Genomic DNA, 25,620 nt, shown 5'->3' on the forward strand with positions numbered 1-25,620 from the left:
GGAATATTCCGGGTTCAGTAAATTTAAGATCAATCAACAGCTTTTGTGGCATAATGTTGATTACCAAAAAAAAACAAAAACAAAATGTGACTCATTCCTCCTTTTCTTTAAAAAAGCAAATATCAATGTTATGGTGATGCACTTACAATGGAAGTGAATGGGGGCCTATTTTTGGAGGGTTTAAAGGAAGAAGCTCATAATTTTATAAAAGCACTTACATTATTTGTTCTGTTAAAATGCATGTATTATTTCAGCTGTAAAGCTGTTTAAATCGTCATTTTAAGGTTTGTTGATGGCATCGTCATGGCAACGAAGTTGTAAAAAATGGCTATAACTGTATATCACTGTAACCCAAAAAAAATGATTTACTTTTTTTAAAGAAAAGGAGTGACAATCAACATTATACCAGAAATGCTGTTGATAGAGCTTAACTTGTATTGCACCCGGAAATGTCCTTTAAAGGGATAGTTCATCCAAAAATGAAAATATCATCCAAAGTGACATTTTTACACCTTAACAGTTTCAGGTCTAATTACCTCTAAATAATAATAATAATAATAATAAGAAGAAAGAAGAAGAAGAAGAAGAAGAAGAAGAAGAAGAATACAATTAGGCTACTTTCTATGCAGGATTTGTATTGCAGTAAAATTTTGTAATATACCAAATAAGTAAATAAATTATTATTATTTTTTTTTTAAAAAATAGAACATTTAGTCTTCCATAATATATCTTATACATTAAATTCAAAATTATATTATAAAGCATTTTAAATTGTTTCTACATCCACTATTCACAAGTATGACCTATTGCATGTTGATCAATAATATCGAACCCATAAATCCTTTAACAATAAATAAGCTCATTGTAGAGGTTGTCCCGCAGTGATCTCAGGACAGTATTTATCTCTCCCATCAAGGCGTGCCAGAGAGTGTTCATGTGATAGCGCAAAGGACGTGTCCTAAAAAAGTGAGTTGGTCCACCGCTCGACACACATCCGTGGACATTTCTTTTCGGGTTTCACTTGCATAGGGTGAAAGCCAGGGAGGACATCGGAACAGAAAGAGTGAAGGTTTCTGAAATGGGAGGACAGTATTTCTCTCTCCCATCAAGGCCCGTCGTGTGATAGCGCAAAGGACGTGACCTGAAAAAGTTTGCATCGAGCCAAACGGCATCACTTGTGAGTTGGTCCACCGCTCGACACACATCCGTGGATATTTCTTTTCGGGTTTCACTTGCGTAGTGTGAAAGCCAGGGAGGACATCGGAACAGAAAGAGAGCAGGTTTCTGAAATGGGAGCTACAGCATCATCCGCGCAACAGGACAGTAGATGTGAGGAAGACGCAGCGCCGGAGGAACAGACTGCGGGGGCGAGTGATGCTCGGGATGACGCCAATGCTGATGACAAGGTAGATAAAATCAACCTGACTCCTGGTACATGTAGATGGTTTACAAAGTTTCAAAAGAGCGATCTATGAATCTGAAGCAATTAGTTGTCTTTAAAACTTAGTGAGACTGGACTGCCTTCCTTGACCGCATTCTGGAGGCTTTATAGGATTCTGTATCGGGACGTGGCAATAATGCTGACTTGGCACGCGCTAAAATAAATTGTTTCGGGACGACACAAAAATACTGCCAAGGAAGCTCACTATAGGTTTTAATAAATATAAGAAATACAGAAAAAATGTAAACAACTTTACAGAACAACCTGTAAATTAAAAAAATGTTTTACTGTATATTTTACGGTACAGTACCGTCGTTTACATTATTAAATGGTAAACTTAATATATTCAACTTCTGAACGGTAAAAATCTTCTTTTCACTTTATAATATGTATTGTTAATCACCGTAGTAATTACAGAAGGGCTCATAATGACATGAAGTTCATCAATCGAGGCCATTTCAGGAGCACTGACCAAAAAACATGTAAAGCCAGTGCTCAGTGTTACTTACACAAACACTAAACACCATCATGGTAACATGTGTGACATTTGAATTATCCAATAAACATGAACTAATCTATATAAAATATAACACAGAACACCCCAAAGTACATATGTGATATAAAAAATTACAAGAAACATAACTATTCCCATAAAATATAATGAAATGTAATGGGTCACGCAAGGAATTCTGGGAATACTGTTTTTTTTTTTTTACCGTAATTTTAACAATAATTTACTGTAAAAAGGTAAATTTACTCTCTTGTTAAACATAATATGAATTTTAACCATTAATTATATGGGGAAATCATACTTTTTACATCTAAAAAATAATAATTTTTACAACATTTTACCATAAAACTACATGTACTGTCTTTTTTAATGTAAGTGTTTTTACTGTAGCATTTTACAGTCTTTTACCGTTAATTTACAGGCATTGCAATATTTGATTAGTTTTGTGAGTTTTTCAGACCTAGTTTGTGCACATTAATGGAGAAAGATATTTATAGTGCTCTTTTCCCAGAGGACTGATGGAATTTTCCATGTAAAACATGATTAGGTCAGCCACGGTTTAACAGGAAGTCTCTAAGATGGCTTTTAGTCCAAAGACAGATAACTACTACTCACATTCCCTGAATGTGGTTAGATGCATTTGATATCTGAGAAAATCTAGGCAGTCTGATTTTATGTTACATTTTGTAAAAATGGGGAATTACACTTGAACCTCAATCCATCTACTTCAATTGATTGTTGGGTTGAGTGATGAGTGTTATACAGACACAAGATAAACAGTAACCCAGACAAACACACTAAGAATGTTACTTGAAAGAAAAGGACTACAGTGATTTAGCTGGAATATCATTTATTATAATGATTTCCACTTGCAACAATTTGTCTGCATTTTAACCTTGAGCCTTTGAGTATGATCTTGTTGTTTTATTTGTTGTCTTTCTATATAGTGTTTTCAATAGACATTAAAATTAACGTACACTTTTTACTGTTATTTAATTAAGTTTTAGTGCAAAAATGTAATAGCCATTAAACATGAGTTCACAGTTGCTTATATTTATCGTTGCTTGCTGATTGGGCATATAATACTCATGACAATGTACTAGCAAATTCATGAAAAATTTCAGTTGTGCATCAATGGCCTAGAGATTGGTTTCTAGCTTGCCATTTATTTAGCAAACATCAGTATACTGATTGCAAGAACAGTTTCCCTGGATCTTAAAGTGTTGCACTTTTGCTGCATAAAGTATCTGTACTTATAAAGTGCTCTAACTCTCAGTTTGCAATGCAAAATAATGTATTAATTTTAGTTCCTTGATGAGTGACATTGAGTCATAAGTTCTGATATATAAATGTATTCTTTACCTTGTAGGTCACACTCTAATATGTGCTGTCTTGTGCTCACAGTTGTTACAGACAAATAGACAGATCTCCAGTTTGCATATAAAGACAAAGAACCATGCAGATGAATTAAATGGACACTTTGAGGAGAGGGTACTTGCAGATGGTGGGTACAACTATATTATTACTACTATTGTCACTGTTGTCCTCATCCACTCACGTTCTTGTTTGTGATTGCTTCAAACGAGAACCAAACTTTTAATTGTAAATATCCATGTGCAAATATTTCATGTACAGTATTAAGCACACATACTAAGCTTGACACCCTTTTTGTCAGTTGGCTCAGGGTTTGTTACTATAAAAGAAGATGGCACAATTGATGATCTTCATGATGTGGATACCCTTCAACCAAACACTCAGAACGAGAGCAGAGAAATGGTTAATTCAGATGGTGTGAGTGTGGAGGGAATGGAGGAGGATGGCCAAGTAAATGATATCAATGAAGATGGCTTCAAAAAAATCTTCAGATTTGTTGGATTTAAGTTCACCCTGAAAAAAGACACATGTGAAAAGACTGAAGGAGAAGGGTTACTACCAAATGAGCAAGTAGAGAAAGTGGCAAGTACCTCTGAATACTTTGAGGCAACCAAAGTGACAATCACTGAGGCAGCATATGAAAACATCTCATATGAGAACACGCCTGATGATCCATTGAACAGTGCCGTGTCTGCCCAGCCTGAGGGAGCTGATCCCTCTCAAAAAACAGAAAATGAAACCAAAGTGGATCAGGAAGCAGATATAGGGGAACATAATTTAGAGGTCACACCTTTTAAAGAACAGGAAAAAGTTGCTGAAGCAAGTCCTGAGTCAGAGGAGCCGATTTCGCCAATCAAACAATTCTTTACAGAAGGAATTTTTGCCAGTTTAAGAAAGAAAAAGAAAGAGGCGGAAATACAAAAAGACAGAAAGGAAGAGGAACTCAAAATAATTGATCAAATAGATGCTGCAAAGGAGGCTGAAAAAGAGGGTAGTAAATGCATATGCATTGATATACCTCATATCATATCTGAAGAAGAAAAAGATTTACAGGGGAAAGGAGACATCAAGTTTTTACCTGAAGAAGAACTACAGAAATCTCTAGAGAAAGATAAAGTACAAGGAAGTCCACTTAAAAGACTTTTCAGGAAATTTTCCACAAGAAGGCAGAGAGAAAATAAAACTGTTGAAAATGTGATTGAGGCTGTGGAAAAAGTCTCTGAACAGCCTGAGTCATCATCGGAATTGCCAGAGGTCCAGAAAGTGGAGGAACCACTGATTGAAGAACCAAAATCATCTGAAGAGGAGCAGTTGGCTGATGTTAACCCTCAAGATAACAAAAAGAAATCTGACTCCACCGTTACCTGGGAGGCACTGGTTTGTGGTGGTTCTGCTAGGAAAAGGGCTAGAAAAGCATATGATGAGACACCAGACAAAGGAGAGGAACATGAGAAAAAAAATGAATCTCCACTAGGAAGTTCTTTTGAGGGCGATTATGAACATCTTACGTCATCCAGTGATCAAGCTGGAAGTCCTGGAGAAGGACAGGCAGGATCCACTTGGAAAACATTTAAAAAAATGGTCAGCCCAAAGAGGAAGGTAAGAACGGGAGAAAGTAGCTCACCTGAACCGATTCTTTCAGACAGTGAAATGACCAAAGATGACTCATTTTCGATAAAGAAACTTATTCCAGGGCATAAAAAGAGAAAATCTGATGCAATGCAAGAACAGACATCCTCTGATGAGGCTGGTAAGGATGCTGAAAGTGGTGATGAAGATGATGAAACACCAGCGATTATTCCATTGTCCGAGTATGAAATAATAGAGCCTGAAAGTCTTCGAGAGTTGAATGAAAAACTAGTTGAAATTACTATAGAACATGAGATGACAGAGATGACTTCACAAGTGTTAGACAAGGACAAACCAAATGAATCAGAGCCCAAGCTTGCAGCTAAAGTTTCAAATAATGTACATGTTCCATCAGAAAACTTTGAAGAACTGACAGACTTCATAAGCAAACATCAACAACTGAATGATATACCAGAGGAAGGGATCGAGGAAAGCATAGAAATGCCAATATCATCTGCTGAGTGTACAACACAGGATGACTCCTTTGCTGAGGACTTTGTAGTGCCTGCAAGTGAAGAATTAATTGGGGAGCACACAACTGAAATGGTCTCAGCAGTCTCCCAGCTAACAGAATCACCCAAGATATCTGGGCATGTTACACCAGTGGCGGCTGAATACAGCATTCAGATGTCAGATGTGATCTTACAAGAAGCTGTTCAATCTATGTGCATGACTCCAAGTGTTCAGTCAGTAACCACAAAAGATGATAGCCAAAAATCCCTGGCTGTGTCACTTTCACCTTATATTCTACAGTCATCCACACCAGAAGAAACAAAAGTTTTAGTTGCACATAAGAAAACAGATGCAACAGCAATATGTACAGGTCTAATATCTCAGGAAATAGAATCTTTGGAAGAACATCTTCCTGCACCCTTAGTGGAGGAGGTACCTGAAGTAAGTGATGCTCTCCTGACTGAATTAGTCTCTGATAACCTGACAGATGTACCCGAAGTAGCAGGACTTGGGACAGATGATGTCTATGAAGCTGAAATCGTGGAAGTTAAAACAAAGTATAAGAAACAAATTATAACAAATGCCACTGAAACTGAACTCAATATAGAGCAAGAAATTCAGTTGATGGCAGAGCAGGACAAAGAGGAATGTCCAACAGAACCAGTGATGGGTATTGAACCAGTTTATGTGGCAGTGATTGATACAATACAACGTGAAGCTGTGCTGGACCAGGTAATTGCTGAAAACATCCATGATCCTGAGACAGAAGGTCCATTACACCCAGTGTTAGAAGAATCTGTGTATATACAACCAGTACATTGCACCGAAGTAACTGCTGAAGTTGAAAACATGATCAAGCTTCCAGATGATGAATTGTCAGCTGCTGAGTTTGAGCAAGCTGCACTACCTGAAGTGTTGGAGTTTTTGACACATTATGTAGCCAGTGTTCCTGACACTACTCGAAGTGAAGCTGCAGACATTCATAAAGAAGGAAATGACATTTTTGCCTCTACTGTGGAATGTCTTGAAACCAAATATACTATTAGTCCAATTTCAGATCCCATAAAGGCAGAGGTGATCGAAGTAGAAGACAGGATACAAACAGAATTAGTTGAATCAGTGCATGAGGATGTTCATGAAATGCAATTGGACATAAAAGATACAGTCTTAAAAACAGCAGGGGCACAAGTAGAGACAGTTATTCAAGTTGTCTCAGCAGGTGATTCAGCAATTGTTGTGGAAGACATCTGTGAGCAAATACAAGAAATTGGAGGGGGAAAAATGGAACAGCAGAAAATTGAGAACATACATGTAGAGGAGAGTATGGATGTTGTTGCTTCAGAAGATTTTCAAAATTTTGATGCTGAAAACATTTCAGGAACTGCAGCTGAATTTTTTGTCTGGGAAGAGTTGCAGGATAAACAGTTAAACATACCAGCCGAGGAGGTGTCACTTCCAGAAACAGTATTAGTTGAGGAGACTGAAGAGGTGGATATAGTTACAATGGAGCCTGAAGAAATGCCCAAAGAATTAGATACTTATGTAGAAGATAAAGTGGAAGAAGATGCATGTGACAAAACAGACAGGAAAGGTCTGAATGAGGAAGAGGAACTTGCCGTGAAGGAAAAGCAACCATTAACATACATTGAAGCAGATGAATTAGAGAATCTAGAGGTTTCTGCGCATACACATATTTCTGAGGCATCTCCTGAAATTATTGAAAACGATGATGGAACAGAAAATACAGAGATGGTTAGTGGAATAAGAGAGGATTCAGATGTTTCTGAGAGTTCAAAGGATGTATTGGAGCACAAAGAAACAACAGCAGAGCCTGAAGCTAAATCTGAAGTCATGCTAACACATCTAGAAACTGCTGTTCCCCAAGTTGAGACAAAACCTATACAAACAGAAATCATGGACTTTCAAACAGAATTGAGTCTGGACAGTGAACAAAGTCCAGAAACTTCCAAAGAGGATAAACAAACAATAACAACTGACAATATTAAGACTGTTAAAGTTTTAGAGATGGTTGGTATTATAGAGAATGTAACAAAACAATCAGAGATGGAGAAACTAGTACCAGTAGCACAGGCACTTGTAGTATCTGAGCTACCAAAGGTCACAGAAAAAGATAATGATGCATTAGCAATAACTGAATTAATTGCTGAAGTAAGAGGTGGTGACCAAGTGGACCAAGCATCAGTGATGGTAGCAACAGAAATTATAGAAACATCAGCTCCAGAAGAAAAAGATAAAACCCCTGTTGTTATTGAACCACAAAGCTCAGGGCCTACTGAAATTGAAGTGGCTAGTACAACAGCGAGTGAGTCTGTAGGAGTGGCACAACATTATACTGCTACACAAAATGAGGTTAATAGTGTGAGTAAACACAAGGATGAAGCAACAGAAGACACCATGCTAAAATGTGAACCTGCTGAACAGGTAGTCGAGAAACCACTGGCAATCAAGCTGCAGATAGAAAATGTGGAAATTAAAGATGAAATACCACCACTAATGGATATGAATGAGGAGTCATCAGCTGTTACCAAACTAGAAGTAGCACCCATTTCACAGACACTGTCATTGAGCTCTGAAATAGAAGCAAAAACACTCAAGACAGCTACCCTTGAAGTGACAGAGCCAAAGGTAGAAACACATGTGGCAACAGAAGTTGAAGTAGAGACGGAACTCAAAGTGGAGACCCCACTTGTGACATCAGTGGTTGCAGAACTTGAGGTAGATTCACCAGTAGTTACATCTATGACAAAAACTATTGACACACACAGCTCTTCTGCAACATCAGAGAATCAAAACAAAGACACTGACACCGCATTCTTGACAGAAGAGGGCAAAGAACAAGTTGTAGGGATACCCACTGTAACCCCTGCGGTATTGACACTGGCTGAAGCTCTGGATGTAGTTACAACAGTTGTGGCTCTTGGCAACGGATCAAGGCCTGTAACTTCAGTGAAAGACATACAAGATTTGACTCTATTGGTATGTACACCAGCTGTTGATCCAGTGGCTGTGTCAACAGTAGAGATGCAAAATGTGACTCCAGTAGTCAAAACTTTAGCTCTCAGTTCGGGGATAGTAACAGATACTACACCTCCTGAAGTAGTTATACTGACTGTGAATGCATTATCAAAAACTTCAGTTGTGAGCTCAGTAGTAGAAACTCCAGTAATGACCCCAGTGGTAGACACAACAACTGTGGCCCCACCAGTAGAAATCCCAATTGAGACTCCAGAGTTGAAGATATCAACGGTAGGAAATGTCACAGTTGCACTAACTGCAACCCCTATGGTGGAGACATCAGTTGTTTCAGTGACAAATATTGAAATGCCAATAGTAGCTATGCCAGCTGTGACCCCAGTAACAGAAACATCAGTTGTGAGCCCAGTAGTCGAAACTACAGTTGCTTCCACTACATCAGAAATCACATCAAAACCAATTTCAGTTGCAGAGACATTAGTTGTGACCCCAGTGAATGAGACACCAGATGTGGTTTCAGTGACAGTAACAGAGGCCATAGCTCCAGTAATATATCCATCACAAGTTACAGCAGAAACATCAGTTATGACCACAGTAGTAGAAACTCCAGCAGTAAAACAAGTTACAGTGACAGAGATACCAGCTGTGACCCCATTGGTGGTTGCACCACTTGTGACTCCACTAGCAGAAACATCAGTTGTGAGCCAAGTAGTAGAACATCAAGCATTAAAGTCAGTTGCGGTGACAGAGATACCAGATATGACAACAGCTCTTGCATCGGTGATAGTAACAGGGGCTGCATCTACAGCTGTGACTGCAAAAGCAGAGACACCAGTTGTGACCCCAGTGGTGGTGACACCAGCTGTGACTCCAGTGGCTGAAACATCAGTTGTGACCCCTGTAGACGAAAGCCCAGCAGTAAAGCCAGTTACAATGAAGGAGACATCAGTTGTGACCCCAGTAGAAGAAACTATAGCAGTAAAGCCAGTTGCAATGAGAGAGACACCAGTTTTTACCCCGGTAGTAGTTACACCAGCTGTGACTCCAATTGCACAAATATCTTTGGTGATGCCAGTAGTAGAAAGTCCAACATCAAAGCCAGTTGTAGTGACAGAGAAAACAGTTGTGACCCAAGCTGTAGAAATTCCAGCAGTAAAGCCAGTTGCAGTGTCAGAGACATCAGTTGTAACCCAAGTTGTAGAAACTGTAGAAATTAAGCGAACTGCAGTGACGGAAACACCACTTGTGACCCCTTTAGTAGAATCTCCAGCAGTAAAGCCAGTTGCAGTGACCGACGCATCAACTGTGACAGCAGCAGTGGTGGTGAAACCAGTTGTGACTCCAGTAGCAGAAACATTAGGTAGAAGTACAGTAGAAGAATCTCCAGCAGTAAATCCAGCTGCAATGGGAGAGACACCAGTTTTGACCCCAGTGGTAGTAACACCAGCTGTGACTCCTGTAGCTGAAAAATCTTTGGTGATGCCAGTAGTTGCAGAGACACCAGTTGTGACCCCAGTTATAGAAATTCTAGCAGTTAAGCCAGTTGAAATTACAGAGACACCAGTTGTGACTCCACTAGCTGAAGCATCAGTTGTGACCCCAGTAGTAAAAACTCCAGCAGTAAAACCAGTTGCAGTGGCAGAGACACCAGATGTGACAACAGCTCTTGCATCGGCGATAGTAACAGGGGCTGCATCTACAGCTGTGACTGCAAAAGCAGAAACATCAGCTGTGAGCCCAGTAGTAGATATACCATTATTAATGCCAACTGCAGTTGCAGTGGCAGAGACACCAGTTGTGACCCCAGTGGTGGTGACACCAGCTGTGACTCCAGTGGCTGAAACATCAGTTGTGACCCCTGTAGACGAAAGCCCAGCAGTAAAGCCAGTTACAATGAAGGAGACATCAGTTGTGACCCCAGTAGAAGAAACTATAGCAGTAAAGCCAGTTGCAATGAGAGAGACACCAGTTTTTACCCCGGTAGTAGTTACACCAGCTGTGACTCCAATTGCACAAATATCTTTGGTGATGCCAGTAGTAGAAAGTCCAACATCAAAGCCAGTTGTAGTGGCAGAGAAAACAGTTGTGACCCAAGCTGTAGAAATTCCAGCAGTAAAGCCAGTTGCAATGTCAGAGACATCAGTTGTAACCCAAGTTGTAGAAACTGTAGAAATTAAGCGAATTGCAGTGACGGAAACACCACTTGTGACCCCTTTAGTAGAATCTCCAGCAGTAAAGCCAGTTGCAGTGACCGACGCATCAACTGTGAAAGCAGCAGTGGTGGTGAAACCAGTAGCAGAAACATTAGGTAGAAGTACAGTAGAAGAATCTCCAGCAGTAAATCCAGCTGCAATGGGAGAGACACCAGTTTTGACCCCAGTGGTAGTAACACCAGCTGTGACTCCTGTAGCTGAAAAATCTTTGGTGATGCCAGTAGTTGCAGAGACACCAGTTGTGACCCCAGTTATAGAAATTCTAGCAGTTAAGCCAGTTGAAATTACAGAGACACCAGTTGTGACTCCACTAGCTGAAGCATCAGTTGTGACCCCAGTAGTAAAAACTCCAGCAGTAAAACCAGTTGCAGTGGCAGAGACAGCAGATGTGACCTCAATGGTTGTGACACCAGCACTTGTTTCAGTGATAGTAACAGAGGCTGCATCTCCAGTATTGACATTAACTGTGATTGCAAAAGCAGAAACATCAGTTGTGAGCCAAGTAGTAGAAAATCCAAAAGTAATGCAAACTGCAGTTGCAGAGACACCAGTTTTTACCCCAGTGGTGGTGACACCAGCTTTGTCTCCAGTAGCTGAAACTGCAGTTGTGATTCCTGTATTAGAAATTCCAGAAGTAAAGCCAGTTGCAACCCAAGTAGTAGTTACTTCAGCTGTGACTCCAGTCGCAGAAACACCACTGGTGATGCCAGTAGTCGAAATTCCAACAAAAAAATCAGTTACAATGACACAGACACAAGATGTGACCCCTGTAGTAGAAACTCCAGCCATTAAGCCAGTTGCAGAGATACCAGTTGTTACCCCAGATGTGTCTCCACTAGCTGAAACTTCAGTTGTGATTCCTGTATTAGAAACTCCAGAAGTAAAGCCAGTTGCAATGGCAAAGACACCAGTTTTTACCCCAGTAGTAGTTACATCAGCTGTGACTCCAGTAGCAGAAACACCATTGGTGATGCCAGTAGTAGAATATCCAGCAGAAAAGTCAGTTGCAATGACACAGACACCAGTTGTGACCCCAGTAGTAGAAACTACAGCAGTTAAGCCAGTTCCAGTGACAGAGACACCAATTGTGACCCCAGTGGTGGCAACACCAGTTCTGCATTCAGTAATAGTAACACAGGCTGCATCTTCAGTATTTACACCAGCTGTGACTGCAATAGCAGAAACATCAATTGTGTGCCCAGTAGTCGAAACACCAGCAGTAAAGCTAATTACAGTTGCAGAGACACCAGTTGTGACCCCAGTGTTACAGACCTCAGCTCTGGTTACAGTGATTGAATCAGTGGCTACACTTCCAGTCATTTCACCAGCTGTGAGTCCATTAGAAAATAAATCAGTTGAAAGCCCAGTAGTAGAAACTCCAGCAGTAAAGCCAGTTGCAGACACATCAGATGGAATCCAAATGGTGGTGACACCAACTGTGATTCAAACAGCAGAAACATCAGTTGTGAGCCCAGTAGTTGAAATTAGAGCAGTAAAACCTCCCACAGTTACAGTGGATGAGACTCCAGTCGTGAATCCAGAGGTACCAGTGACATCAGTGACATCAATTGTCCCCTCAGTATTTGGCACACCAGTTATAAATGAAGTGGTGGAGACCCCCACTGTGACCTCAACAGTAGAGAAACCTGCTAAAGCCCCTGTGTTAGGGATACCATCTATTGCTTCAGTGGTTGTGACACCAGTGGTAAAGGAAAAAATGGCAGAGCTTTCAGATGTATCTGGAAATTATATTAATCCACAACTTGTGACTGAGAAAGAGGTGAAGACATCAGTTTTAACTGAAGGAAATGCAAAGGGCTCCTTGCAGCATGAGTCCATTGCAACTTCAACAGAACTTCAATCAGAGGTGGAAGATGATGTGTGGGAGGATGCTGTAGATAATATTGGAGATGCTGTACTGACGCAAGCAGATGGTGTGCCAAAAGATACTGCTGCTGAAGAAGCATCTGATGCTCCAATTTGAGAACTGTCTTGCTATATGAGATGAAAGAAGCTGGTAAGTCGTTTCATTTGTATAGCATTCAAAACTCTGAAATCATCTAATGTAATTATCAATCTAGAATGTTTCCATTTTTCTGTGTTCAGAGAACTAACATCACACTTTTTTCACAATTTCATGTGCAGGTTTTACAAGATGAGCTTGACTGCGGTCTCTTTGAACTGTCATGTGTGACACCTCGTGAGGCTGTGTAATCTACTGGCAGAAATCATTTCAGTGTAGAAACCCTGGCAACACAACTACTTTGGATAAATCGTTGTCATATTTATATTAATGGTATTTGTTCCTGTTTGTATGAATCTAATCCTGATTCTGACATCAGACCATTTATATCTCTCACTATATCATGTTTTATTCCATAACATTCCATTTTGTTAAAACTTATCTTAATACATGCATTACAGCCTTCACATTGATACGTTTGGTATTAATAAATTATGATTGTCAGTGGTGTAGTCAGGTGAAATACCTAGTTTATTAGGATACTAAATAAATGAGTAAAGAGTTTAATGGTAAATTTATTTTGAACAATCATATTGTTCAAAATAACAATATGATTTACTTTTAGGGGGAACCATGACAGTGGTCATCTAGATTTCTATACTCTAAATATGTTGTAGTTATCTGGTGCACTTTACCAAAGCTATAATGAGCATTGAAAGTTGCTGTTTAAACCACTGTTTATGACTGTATTACAGGTATTACCAGAGTATTTAGGTACTATTCTGCACTAATGATTTTATTTTGTTCAAGAAAAAAGGCCATGGTTACAAGTGACGTTTAATTGACAGATAAACACAATTTAAGAAAACATTAATGTGAATATACAGCATATTTTTAAGTATAAACATCTATTGAAGCATGCACGCACACCAATTTTAGTTGCATTTACTGGACTGTCATCATGTATTTTTAAATATCTACATAAAAAAGCATATATAAAAGCTTTATAAACCACGAATACTGAAGATCAATACACACTGCACATGATCATCTATATACATATATAGTATATACATTTTTTATTTTGCTTTAAATGTTCTTCAAGCTGCCTTGCCTGTATTAAAGTGGTTTGAATGCATCTGGCTTGATAGATTCAAAATACAATTTTGAACTTATTCTAATGTATTGCTTTTCAGCAATGAAGCATCTGAAACCACCTGTACAACTGTGTTTGACTATGCATCTTAAAAGAAGTTGCAATATTAACAATGAATTAAATGTATTAGTTCCTAGACCTTTGTTAAATTTCATATTGTATTGTTTAATACATGTTATATTTCAAGTTTTATTTAAATAAAACAAACTTTACAAGTCTTTGAGCTTTGGTCAGTGTGAAGTGGACACCACAGCACACCTGAACACCAATATCATTTTTTCAATGTTTGTTTTCTGCAACATGACATAGAAGAGGTAAAGTATGTTTCTGACGGAAAAAGGTAAATCGTTTTTGCCATTTTATTAGTTCCAAACAAATAGGTACATGAACAAATGTAGTGGACCTTAAATACTTCTCTCTTTAACCAAGTTTATAATACAAGCACTGACTTTGATTAAAACAAGTTAAACAATGGCACTGAAACTGGCTAATGCTGGGTCAGCAAAATTCTAGGAAGAATTGATTACCTGAGGAGGACTTGTTACTAAATCACAGTTCTCATTTACCCCCAATGGATTGTCTACCACTGGTGCAGCCTCATCGTTAGCCAAACACTGATGTCTGGGAACCGCAGAGGGGCTGCTGAAAGGTACTGCATACATGCTGCATTTGTTGGGTCTTTCTGAAGACAGGAAGAAAGCTTCCACCTGACTGTTGCCTTCTCCACCACAAAGAACCAAACTTTGCTTGTTCACCATAATGTATGACTCGCTGCCCTGACTCAAACAAACATGTCGAGCAGCTTGGTTCGCTCTGCAGAAGCTTATATGGCTTTCCTGTGTGAATATACACGTGTTCACGCCAGTGGCTCTTCTGAATAAACTTGCGGCCACAGGTCAGACATTCAAATTTTCGCCGCTTCATTTCACGATCCATGCCCTCCAGGTTGTCTATGTCAGCAATGTCAGAGGGTGGTGGAGTGTCTTCCATCCATCCATGTTTGTTGATCGATATCACTTATAACATCACTGTCAGCTTGCAAATTGTCCTCTTCCATTTCCCGACCTTCAACCTCAAAAGGATAACCATTTTGTATAGACGATAACAGAGGCTCTGTTGCTTCGCTGATGTAGATGCTCCTTCAATCTGAACCTCTGGTTAAAACGGCTTCTGCAATAACTGCAGGTGTAATGCTTTCTAGTTGAAGTGTTTCTCCTCATTATGCCATAGGTGAAATGTTGGATCATGGTGGCAGCGTTCTGGGTGGGTGACTCTATGCCAACAGGTTGTGGAGATCTATATACCATATCAGGCATCTCTGAACATTCTTGGCCCATAATTTCACAGTTGTTAGCATCTTCTTTGCATGTTGTTTTGTTGTTGGATAGGCTGAATGTCTCATCAGATATCTGTATGCCATAAAGGGAGTTTGTCAAAGGTAAATATTGAGACTCAGGGTTTATAAGACTTGCCTCCTGTAATAAGCATGAAGGAATTTTACACCCTGCTCAAGGCGAAGAGGGTCAATGAGCTGTGTGGTAAATTTTCCAGTATACATTACGTTAAGCAAGTAGCTGAAGATGTCGGGTTGTATATCTGAGGGCTTCAGTCAAACACAGTCACTGGAAAATAGTAGAAAGAATTATTTTAATCCAGACCATCGCTAAAACACCTCTACTACAACTGTGATTGTAGAACTTGTCACAAATCGTTCAGGTAAAAATGCAGATTTATTTATTTATTTGTTATTATATATTTGTTTTTGCATTTATGCTCACCTGTCATGGTGAATAAACAGCATGCGGAAGTAATTTGAGAAAGCTGCAAGAACAGCTTTATGGACTTTGAAAATAATGTCCCCGATGGCCACAGTACAGTCACAGAGGAAACCAAACTCCCTTTGAGCATTGAGATGTTTCAGAAGCACCAGACCATGGTGGGCCAATTCCATTTTTTTTCACACACACATACACAAATAAAAACAAAACACTAATTAGGTTTTCCAGTGATTGGCCAATTTAACTAGCCTCAGATTAAATAACAGGTAACTGTCACAGGGTTCTTAATGGGCAAGGAGGCGGAGAGTCAGCATAACTTTAATGACATAAATTAACTTAAAGAAACAAACACACAGATGTGTCTCTCTCTCTCTCTCTCTCTCAAACTGGCACCGCCGGCTCGTCTTTATCCCTTTAGCACAAATCAGCGCCGTGCGTGCGTCCTCACGGCCCCTCCTCCTTGTCACACTCCTCCACCGCCCAATTCTTGTCACCCTCCTCCTCATCACAGTAACGTTTTAGTTTCAGTCTCTTTTTCATATCTGTGCAAGAATTTCATTATTTGTAATGGTATGCATACTGTATGAGTCTTAACGTAACACTCATTTTTTGTTTGGATCTATTAAGTAATTAAAAAATGTATTACAAATGTAATTCACACAATACAATTACTACACTTCTACTTTGATGAACATGTTTTCAATTTCTGAGTTCAAAGTAATTTTGATATTCTTTTGGGTGGCTTAAAGTAATAATAAAAATATATATTTTTTAAAGTGTCCAGAGATAGTAAAGAAGAAAAAAAGTCTCAGTAGAAGCTGAAATTCTTGAAATAAAAAGAAGAAATCAAAAAATGTTGGCATGAGAACTTTGGAGAAATATTTATTAGACTTTTTTAAAATAAGCAGTTTTTGAGGGCCTGGAGTCACGAGTTGAAATCCAGATTGTGCTGAGTGACTACAGCCAGGTCTCCTAAGCAACCAAATTGTCCCGGTTGCTAGGTGGGGTAGAGTCACATGGGGTAACCTCCTCATGGTCGGGATTAGTGGTTCTCACTCTGAATGGGGTGCGTGGTATGCATGGATCGCAGAGAACAGCATGAGCCTCCACATGTTGTGAGTCTCCGTGATGTCATGCACAGCGAGCCACGAGACAAGATGCACCACTGTTAGAGATAGAGGCAACTGAGTCTTGTCCTCTGCCACCTGGATTGAGGTGAGTAACCGCACCACCTCAAGGACCCAGTAAGTATTGGGAAATGGGGATTCCATAATTTGGAAAAAAAAAAAAAAAGTAGTTTTTATATTTGAAAAACCTTCAAGTCAGGTGATGTAACCAACATATAGGTAGCCAGTCTGTTGTCATGAGACAAAAGACCCCTTTATACCTTCATGGTTCTGTGTGACATATTGTAAATATCAGATATTCTGACATTTTTATGAAAAGGCACATTTAATTCAGGTCAAAGTGGGTAACCCTAAGAAAACCCATTGATTTTCTTGACTCAAACATTCGTAATTTTATTATAATTTTTTTTATATTATTTACCTTTTTTGGAAATGTTTTCTAAATTAATGATTAAGTTGATTAAGCTCTAAGGAACTGAGAAATGCAGTAAATGTACTACCCGGAACCGACTCAGACCAGTCTATTATTTGAAATCTGGACCCGGGACACACAGACCCAATTGAACCCGATCAGCACAGATCCCACAGCTAATTGCTATTAACAAGTTAATTAACAAGTTGTGAATATAAACCTTTGTGTCTTACCTAATGTAGCGTTAGTAGCCTTCTCTCCTGTGCCTGACCGTGATGCACACAATCCATCCTGCTTGCCAAGACAGTTGGTATAATAACATCCATGTTGTTCCTCTCTTGCTGATTGAAAGAGCATGTATAATACACTCATTATTTCAGCTTCAAAAGTCAAATTGCGGTCACGGTGGTGGATGACAAACGCTGCAGCTTTGCAATTTTTTGTATCTTGCATAATAAGATAACTTCCACTGTTTGCCCTTTTGAACTATAACAGGGGTCAGGAACCTTTTTTGTTGATGCATTTTTCGACTACAAACTAATACTTTACTATTTTACTAAGTTTTTCAATAAAATAAAATGTTTATATTGCCCATAGACTACTCAAAAACAAACAAATATGCAAATATTAACAGGTAACAGGTTGCAATATGGAATTGAGTACATGTGTGTTGCTGCCGTCAAAGGCAACTCGTATATTTCAGTTAGGGTTCATAGTCAAAATATAAATATATGAGGTAAAAATCATATGATTGAAACAATGTCTCATGGCCAATGAATAATAATTTCATGTATATTTCTTTGTTAAAGAACTTTGTGAAAGAAGGGGGGAACTTATTTTTTTTTGTTCCGTATGGAAATTATCATTCTGTTGCTATGGGGACGCTGTATGGGTGCACTCGCTAAGATCAGAGAGATATGTGCTGCGGCTTGCGAGCCTGCTGTCTGAAAGCCCGAAGATTACAAAGTTATCCATAAGTTTTGTCGGTGAAGCGTGAAGATTAATACCCCTCAAGTTTACCCTCTCGGGTTCATGTGGCCAATGAGGTATATTTTTCTTTCTTGGTCAATTATTTGTGTTACGCGACTGTGTTTGTAACAAGCCAATTAAGATATTATTTTACAAGGCATAAATGTATGCTTTATTTCTTAGTTTTCTATGTGATTTCGTTTAGTATTGTCTACAAGTATGTCAAGAATTTAAGGTTAATTAAAGTTTTTCTGTGTTTTTATTTATATCAGTTCTGACGGCAATGTGGAAGAGAGCATGTAAAGACATGTTTGAATACTCTGTCACCGAATAAATGCCCGTTAAAACTCAGGAACGACTTGAGCCTTTATTAAACCTCGAGGGGAGTAACAGTCAGAACTCAGCCTGCTTCGTGCTGGAGGAGAAGAGAGTGGTGCCTGTTGCAACGGAGCCAACAACGATCAGCTCGTTGCATCGTTAATTACGCTCACAAGCATCAAAGACAACACGGACTACATGCACGGAAACGCGACAAGTGGCAACCGGAGTTCATGTTAAGGAGTATTATTTCCCATAGTGCTTTACAATAATTTAGGTAATCTTACAAACTCACAAGTAATCCGACCTTAAGTCAATACACATACATTAGCTCAAGTAGTGAAATGGCTGAGCCTGAAGTCCAAGTAAGTGAAGCTGTGAAGTTGCAGCAGCAAGCAAGCCCTGATGAAGAAAGTGTAGACCCAAGCCCACAGCAAGAGGCAAATACAAGTCAAGTAGCTGAAGAAGATGCTTTGAGAAAAAGCCAAAGAAACAGAAAGTTTACTGAAAAGGCCCAAGCTCTACACGAAGAAAGGGTAAATAAGCTTCAGTGTCGCTTTAAGACCAATCATGATAAATGGAAAGCTATTGCCAAACAAGCTAAGAGAGCACTCGAGGCACCTAGCACTGCAAGCTTACAGGATCACATCGTAAGGGTCCAAAATGCTTCAGGAGAAGTAAAGCAAACCTATCACGAAGTTATGCAGTTACGAAACTCCTGACAGTGATACCCGTCGCCGAGTAGACACATGTCATGCTGTTTCTGTAAGGATAATAGAACAAGCAGCAGAGATTCTTAAAGAAGAGGAAAGTGGTAAATACCCAGCTAAAAGGCCAACTCACTGGAGTGAGGCTGGCTCCGTGTTCCAATCAGCAGCATCTCACAGGTCCAAACGTGTGGGTAGTGCAATCACACGTTCAAGCCATTCGAGTAAGTCATCTGCGAAGAAACAAGAAGCAGCAGCAGAATTGGCTGCAATTGAAGCCACCTTGAAAGTGATGCAAGAAATGGAGCGTGAGCAAAGGGAACTTGAAAATCTTGAAACTGAAAACAGAAAAAGACTTGCACAACAAGAAGCAGAAAATGCTGAAAAACAAAAGACATTAGAAGGAAAGCGAAGGCAGATAGAACGCTTAGAAACTGTCAAGAAAATGAAAGCTGCCGAAGCACGTCTGAAAGTCTATGAACAAGAATCAACATCAGATGAAGAAATATCAGACCTTCTACACAGTAAGTCCAAGCTGAAAGAAGCTGCACCTTACCTGGTTAGTTTGCCGGAATTTCACCTTGCACAACCCACTGCTAACCCGCAACAATGCACTGTGCCACAAGAGGCCACAAGCCGGCAACATGCAACCAATGCTACACAAGAAGATAGCACTACTGCATTAGCCAGAGCGTTAGCAGAGTCAATCAACATAAGCCGTTTACCAGTACCAGAACCTTCAGTCTTCATTGGAGACTCACTCAAGTACAAAGATTGGAAAATGTCCTTTCAAACCCTGATAGACAGGAAGAACATCCCAGTAAATGAAAAGCTCTACTACCTCCGCAAGTATGTTGGTGGGCCAGCAAGAAAAACAATTGAGAGCTATTTCCTGTTGGGAACTGACACAGCATATTTCGCAGCATGGAACATTCTGGAGGAAAGGTATGGAAGCTCATTTGTAATCGCCAAAGCCTTCAGGGATAAGCTCACATCATGGCCAAGGATAGGACCAAAGGACAGTTCTGAACTACGAGAGTTCTCAGACTTTCTCAGAGGCTGTGAAGCAGCAATGTTCCAGATTAAGAATCTTGAAGTTCTCAACGACTGTAGCGAAAACCAAAAACTGCTCAGCAAGCTTCCTGATTGGTTAACGGCAAGATGGAATAGGAAAGTAATTGAGACACAAGAGCAAAGCGGGTCATTTCCAACATTCAGCAATTTTGTCGACTTCATCACAAGAGAGGCCAAGATAGCGTGCAATCCAGTAACGTCGCTCCATGCACTAAAGGCAAGTGACTCTGAAAAAACAAAGAACCCAAAGACCCGAAGTATTGGCGCAAAGGTGCTAGCAAGCGCTTCAGAAGAGCAACCAGACACTAAGAGGTGTATCTTCTGCGAAAGGCCAAACCATGGAATTCATGTTTGCCGAAAGTTCATGGACAAGTCAATTACTGATCGAGTCACGTTTGTACAAACAAAGGGCTTGTGCTTTGGATGTCTCAGACCTGGTCACCATTCAAGGAAATGTGAAAGGAGAAGTGTTTGTAATACATGCAAAGGAAAACATCCAACATGCTTACATCAGGAACGTGACAAGGAAGTAAGAAGGACAAAGGATTCTGACAAGGAACAAAGGGACACAAGGGAAACCAAACAACCAAGTACAGAAACACCAAACAAGGCAATATCCAACCGTGTTGTACAAAACACTAACAATGATCTCACATCCACAATCATTCCAGTTTGGTTGTCCACAACAAGCGATCCAGAACACGAGGTTCTTGTCTATGCCCTTCTGGACAGTCAGAGCGACACCACATTCATTCTTCAAGAAAAGGCAGACGCTCTAGTCACAGAAAAGAAACAAGTGCAGTTGAAACTTTCCACACTGTCATCCAGGGACACAGTCATTCGAAGTCAAAAGCTATTTGGGCTACAAGTCAGAGGCTTCTACACATCCAAGAGAATACCTCTCCCAACGACATACACAAGAGACTTTATCCCTGCCAATCCAAGTCATATTCCCACATCTAAGACAGCAAAAGCATGGCCTCACCTAGAGAACCTCGCTGAAGAGATTGCTCCCATGATAGAGTGTGATGTCGGCCTGCTTATAGGGTACAACTGTTCGCAAGCTCTGCTACCCAGAGAAGTGGTGTCAGGAAAGGACAATGAACCATTACGCTCAAAGAACAGACCTTGGCTGGACTATACTCGGCGGTACTGATCCCGGTGTGGACTATGGTGATGCTATAGGAAGCAGCCACAAAGTCATAGTCAAAAAGGTGACACCTTCTGTTCAGTCACCAACACCCTTACCAAATGAAGTCATGTACGTCTGTCGTACACAAGTCAAAGAGCTAGTCACACCACTAGATGTGATAAAAATACTGGAGTCCGATTTCAATGAACGCCGCGTGGAGGATTCTCACTTCTCCCAAGAGGATCTTCGTTTCATTTCCATAATGGAGGAAGGAGTGAGAATGAAAGCGAATGGTCACTGTGAGTTGCCCTTGCCTTTTAAGAAGGATAGACCAAATCTGCCAGACAATAAAATCTGTGCCGAACACAGGCTCAAATGTCTAAAGAAAAGATTTGAGAAAGACAAGCGATACCACAAAGACTACACTGCATTCATGAATGAAACGATAACACGTGGAGATGCGGAAAAGGTTCCACCTGACGAACTGGACAAAAGCTCCTCTTGGTACATTCCTCACCATGGGGTCTACCAACCCCAGAAACCTGGAAAAATAAGAGTCGTTTTCGACTGCTCAGCAAGGTACGGAGGTGTGTCATTAAATGACTTTCTGCTCACTGGGCCAGAGTTGACCAACACACTGGTAGGGGTTCTATGCCGGTTTCAGTAAAGATCAAGTAGCGGTGATGTGCGATATAGAACGCATGTTTCATCAGTTCCATGTCAAGCCAGAAGATCAAGACTACTTCCGCTTTCTGTGGTGGGACAATGGAGACTTCTACTCCAACCCCTCCGTCTACCGTGATGCGTGTCCATCTGTTTGGAGCTGCTTCATCACCAGGCTGCGCAAACTACGGTCTCAAGTACATCGCAGCTCAAGGGCAAGGTCATTTCAGTGAAGCCACAATTCGTTTCATTGAGAGAAACTTCTATGTGGATGATGGCCTAATAAGTGTCCACTCAGAAGAAGAGGCTATCCAGTTGGTAAACGAAGTAAGACAACTCTGCAATACAGGCAAGTTGCGACTTCATAAGTTCATATCAAATAGCCAACAAGTTTTGGCATCCCTCCCAAAGGAAGACTGTGCAGAGACCGTAATAAAACAAGACCTAGCTCTTGGTGAACAACAGATTGAGAGAGCTCTAGGCGTCAAATGGTGTGTCGCCTCAGACCATTTCCAGTTTCGAGTAGTTGTAAATGAGCACCCTCTCTCCAGAAGAGGAGTTTTGTCCACGGTAGCCTCTATCTTCGATCCACTTGGCTTTGTGGCGCCTTTCGTCCTACTCGGGAAACAAATACTTCAACAGATGTGTCGTGAGAAGATCGACTGGGATGAGCCACTTTCAAATGAGCTAAGGCCAAGGTGGGAGTCCTGGCTGTCGGATTTACAGAACTTAGCCAATGTCAAGATTGAGCGATGCTACCTACCAGTTGATTTCAAGACAGTTCACAAGTATGAAGTCCACCATTTTTCAGACGCAAGTGTCACAGGGTATGGAGTCTGTACCTATCTAAGAGCAACCAGCACAACAGGACAGATACACTGCGTCCTAGTTATGGCCAAGGCCAGAGTATCCCCACAAAGGTAATCACGGTGCCAAGACTCGAGCTGTCCGCAGCAGTTGTAGCAGTACGCACAAGTGACATGCTTAGAAGAGAATTGGAGCTTGAAGATGCCCAGGAATTTTTCTGGACAGATTCAAACGTCGCCTTGGGATATATTAACAATGACGCTAAACGGTTTCATGTCTTCAGTAGCTAACCGCATACAGCGCATCAAGGAAAGTACAAAACCAACCCAGTGGAAATACGTGACGTCAGATGACAATCCCGCTGACCATGCGTCCACGAGGGCTTAAGGCAAAAGAGCTCATAGCTTCCAATTGGTTTAGTGGTCCAGAGTTTCTCTGGCAAGAAGAGCTTCCAAGCGGTGAGGTTAAGGTGAGAGAACTTGATGCCAAAGATCCAGAAGTGCGCAGGGTCATTGTGCACCAGACCTCAACCACAACTGATTCGCTCACTAATCGCTTCCTTAAGTTTGCAAGCTGGACAAGACTAGTGAAAGCAATCGCCAGACTCCAAAGATTTCTCAAGGAGTTTAAAGGTACAATACAGAGAACCAATGAAGCCACAAGTCTCGAGGAAAGACAGGATGCAGAGCTTACCATCATGCTCATTGTACAAAGGGAAGTCTTCTCCAAAGAGATCAATGATCTTGAGTCACAAAGGGAGATGACCAAAGACAAACCCAGTAGGCTGTACCGACTCAATCCCTTCTTAGACAACAGGGGCATCCTTAGAGTGGGAGGTCGATTAGAGCATGCTGCCATGCATCCACACATCAAACATCCAGTTATCTTACCAAAAACAACCACATAACAAGGTTACTGATTGATCACTATCACAGACAAGTGCAACATCAGGGCGTGGCATGACCATAAACGAGTTGAGATCAAATGGCATCTGGATCCTCGGATGTAGTCAAACTGTGTCATCAGTCATCTACCACTGCGTCAAGTGCAGAAGGTTTAGACGTCACACTGAAGAACAGAGAATGGCAGACCTGCCACGTGAAAGAATGGAGACAACTCCTCCCTTCACGTATTGTGGGCTGGATTGTTTTGGTCCATTTTACATCAAAGAAGGTCGAAAAGAGCTGAAACGTTATGGACTATTGTTTACATGCTTGTGCTCTCGTGCAGTGCACATAGAGTTACTCGATGATCTATCAACCGATGCATTCATCAACTCACTTCGTGCCTTCATTGCCCTACGTGGAAATGTTCGCCAACTCCAATCAGATCAGGGAACTAATTTTGTTGGAGCGAGGCACGAATTCCTGGAAGCAGTAAAGGAAATGGATCAAGAATGCCTTAAACAACTAGGATGCGAGTTTGTCATGAACCCTCCTTCTGCTAGCCATATGGGCGGAGTTTGGGAAAGGCAGATCCGGACAATCAGAAGTGTGTTAACATCCATCCTTGATCAGTCATCACGAACACTTGACAGTTCATCCTTACGGACCTATCTTTATGAAGTGATGGCAATCATAAACAGCCGACCCATGACAGCACACTTACTCAACGACCCAACAGGTCCTCAGCCTCTTACGCCCAACTTACTTCTGACAATGAAGTCCTCAATAATCTTGCCTCCACCTGGAAACTTTGTGAAGGAAGACCTCTACCTCCGTAAGAGATGGCGTAGAGTCCAATACCTTGCCAATGAATTTTGGCACAGATGGAAAAAGGAGTACTTATTGAGTTTACAACAAAGACAGAAATGGTACAAGACAAGGAGAAATGCGAAAGTCAATGATATAGTAATTGTACAAAGCGATACCGCACCCAGAAATGAATGGAAGCTGGCTAAAGTCGTTACTGTGTATCCAGCTGAAGATGGATGTGTGCGGAAGGTCCAGTTACTGATCAGCGACTCCGCGTTAGATGACCAAGGAAAGAGACTCAGCAAACCAGTCTATCTGGAGAGACCTATCCACAAGACAGTCACATTACTTGAAGCTGATTAACATATCTTTAACTTACAGTAATTGCTCACACATAGTTCATTGGTTGAAATCACAAGTGATTTAGTGGGAGTGTTGCTGCCGTCAAAGGCAACTCAGTATATTTCAGTTAGGGTTCATAGTCAAAATATAAATATATGAGGTAAAAATCATATGATTGAAACAATGTCTCATGGCCAATGAATAATAATTTCATGTATATTTCTTTGTTAAAGAACTTTGTGAAAGAAGGGGGAACTTATTTTTTTGTTCCGTGTGGAAATTATCATTCTGTTGCTATGGGGACGCTGTATGGGTGCACTCGCTAAGATCAGAGAGATATGTGCTGCGGCTTGCGAGCCTGCTGTCTGAAAGCCCGAAGATTACAAAGTTATCCATAAGTTTTGTCGGTGAAGCGTGAAGATTAATACCCCTCAAGTTTACCCTCTCGGGTTCATGTGGCCAATGAGGTATATTTTTCTTTCTTGGTCAATTATTTGTGTTACGCGACTGTGTTTGTAACAAGCCAATTAAGATATTATTTTACAAGGCATAAATGTATGCTTTATTTCTTAGTTTTCTATGTGATTTCGTTTAGTATTGTCTACAAGTATGTCAAGAATTTAAGGTTAATTAAAGTTTTTCTGTGTTTTTATTTATATCAGTTCTGACGGCAATGTGGAAGAGAGCATGTAAAGACATGTTTGAATACTCTGTCACCGAATAAATGCCCGTTAAAACTCAGGAACGACTTGAGCCTTTATTAAACCTCGAGGGGAGTAACAATGTGTTTGTGGAGGTCTCCATAAAATTACTTTTGGGCTGGGCGATATGTAAAAAACATTTAACTGATAATTGCATTTAAA

At 40.5% G+C, this 25,620-nt stretch overlaps 2 protein-coding genes and 1 pseudogene across 2 annotated transcripts; 2 read left to right on the forward strand and 1 right to left on the reverse strand.

Annotated features, from left to right (window-relative positions):
- The first annotated feature begins 1,149 nt into the window (after positions 1 to 1,149).
- On the forward strand, positions 1,150 to 7,705 carry akap12a (A kinase (PRKA) anchor protein 12a). Its single transcript, XM_052153433.1, has 4 exons — positions 1,150 to 1,406; positions 3,357 to 3,456; positions 3,628 to 7,577; positions 7,691 to 7,705. The coding sequence occupies exons 1-4, from the start codon at positions 1,290 to 1,292 to the stop codon at positions 7,703 to 7,705; spliced, it is 4,182 nt and encodes a 1,393-aa protein (XP_052009393.1). The 5' UTR covers positions 1,150 to 1,289.
- LOC127662472 (mucin-2-like) lies at positions 7,699 to 13,946 on the forward strand. Its single transcript, XM_052153652.1, has 2 exons — positions 7,699 to 12,632; positions 12,761 to 13,946. The coding sequence occupies exon 1, from the start codon at positions 7,824 to 7,826 to the stop codon at positions 12,597 to 12,599; it is 4,776 nt and encodes a 1,591-aa protein (XP_052009612.1). The 5' UTR covers positions 7,699 to 7,823; the 3' UTR covers positions 12,600 to 12,632; positions 12,761 to 13,946.
- Positions 13,947 to 14,243: 297 nt separating this feature from the next.
- On the reverse strand, positions 14,244 to 15,685 carry LOC127662300 (zinc finger and BTB domain-containing protein 2-like; annotated as a pseudogene).
- Between the last annotated feature and the right edge of the window lie 9,935 nt (positions 15,686 to 25,620).

The sequence above is a fragment of the Xyrauchen texanus genome, chromosome 22 (genome assembly GCF_025860055.1).
Source record: "Xyrauchen texanus isolate HMW12.3.18 chromosome 22, RBS_HiC_50CHRs, whole genome shotgun sequence".
NCBI classification, from domain to species: domain Eukaryota; kingdom Metazoa; phylum Chordata; class Actinopteri; order Cypriniformes; family Catostomidae; genus Xyrauchen; species Xyrauchen texanus.

Coding starts and splice junctions, on each gene's coding strand:
- LOC127662472 (XM_052153652.1), top strand. CDS start 7,824: ATGCTAAAATGTGAACCTGCTGAACAGGTAGTCGAGAAACCACTGGCA.
- akap12a (XM_052153433.1), top strand. CDS start 1,290: ATGGGAGCTACAGCATCATCCGCGCAACAGGACAGTAGATGTGAGGAA. Junction 1,407..3,356: donor ACGCCAATGCTGATGACAAG/GTAGATAAAATC, acceptor TTGTGCTCACAG/TTGTTACAGACAAATAGACA. Junction 3,457..3,627: donor GGAGAGGGTACTTGCAGATG/GTGGGTACAACT, acceptor CCTTTTTGTCAG/TTGGCTCAGGGTTTGTTACT.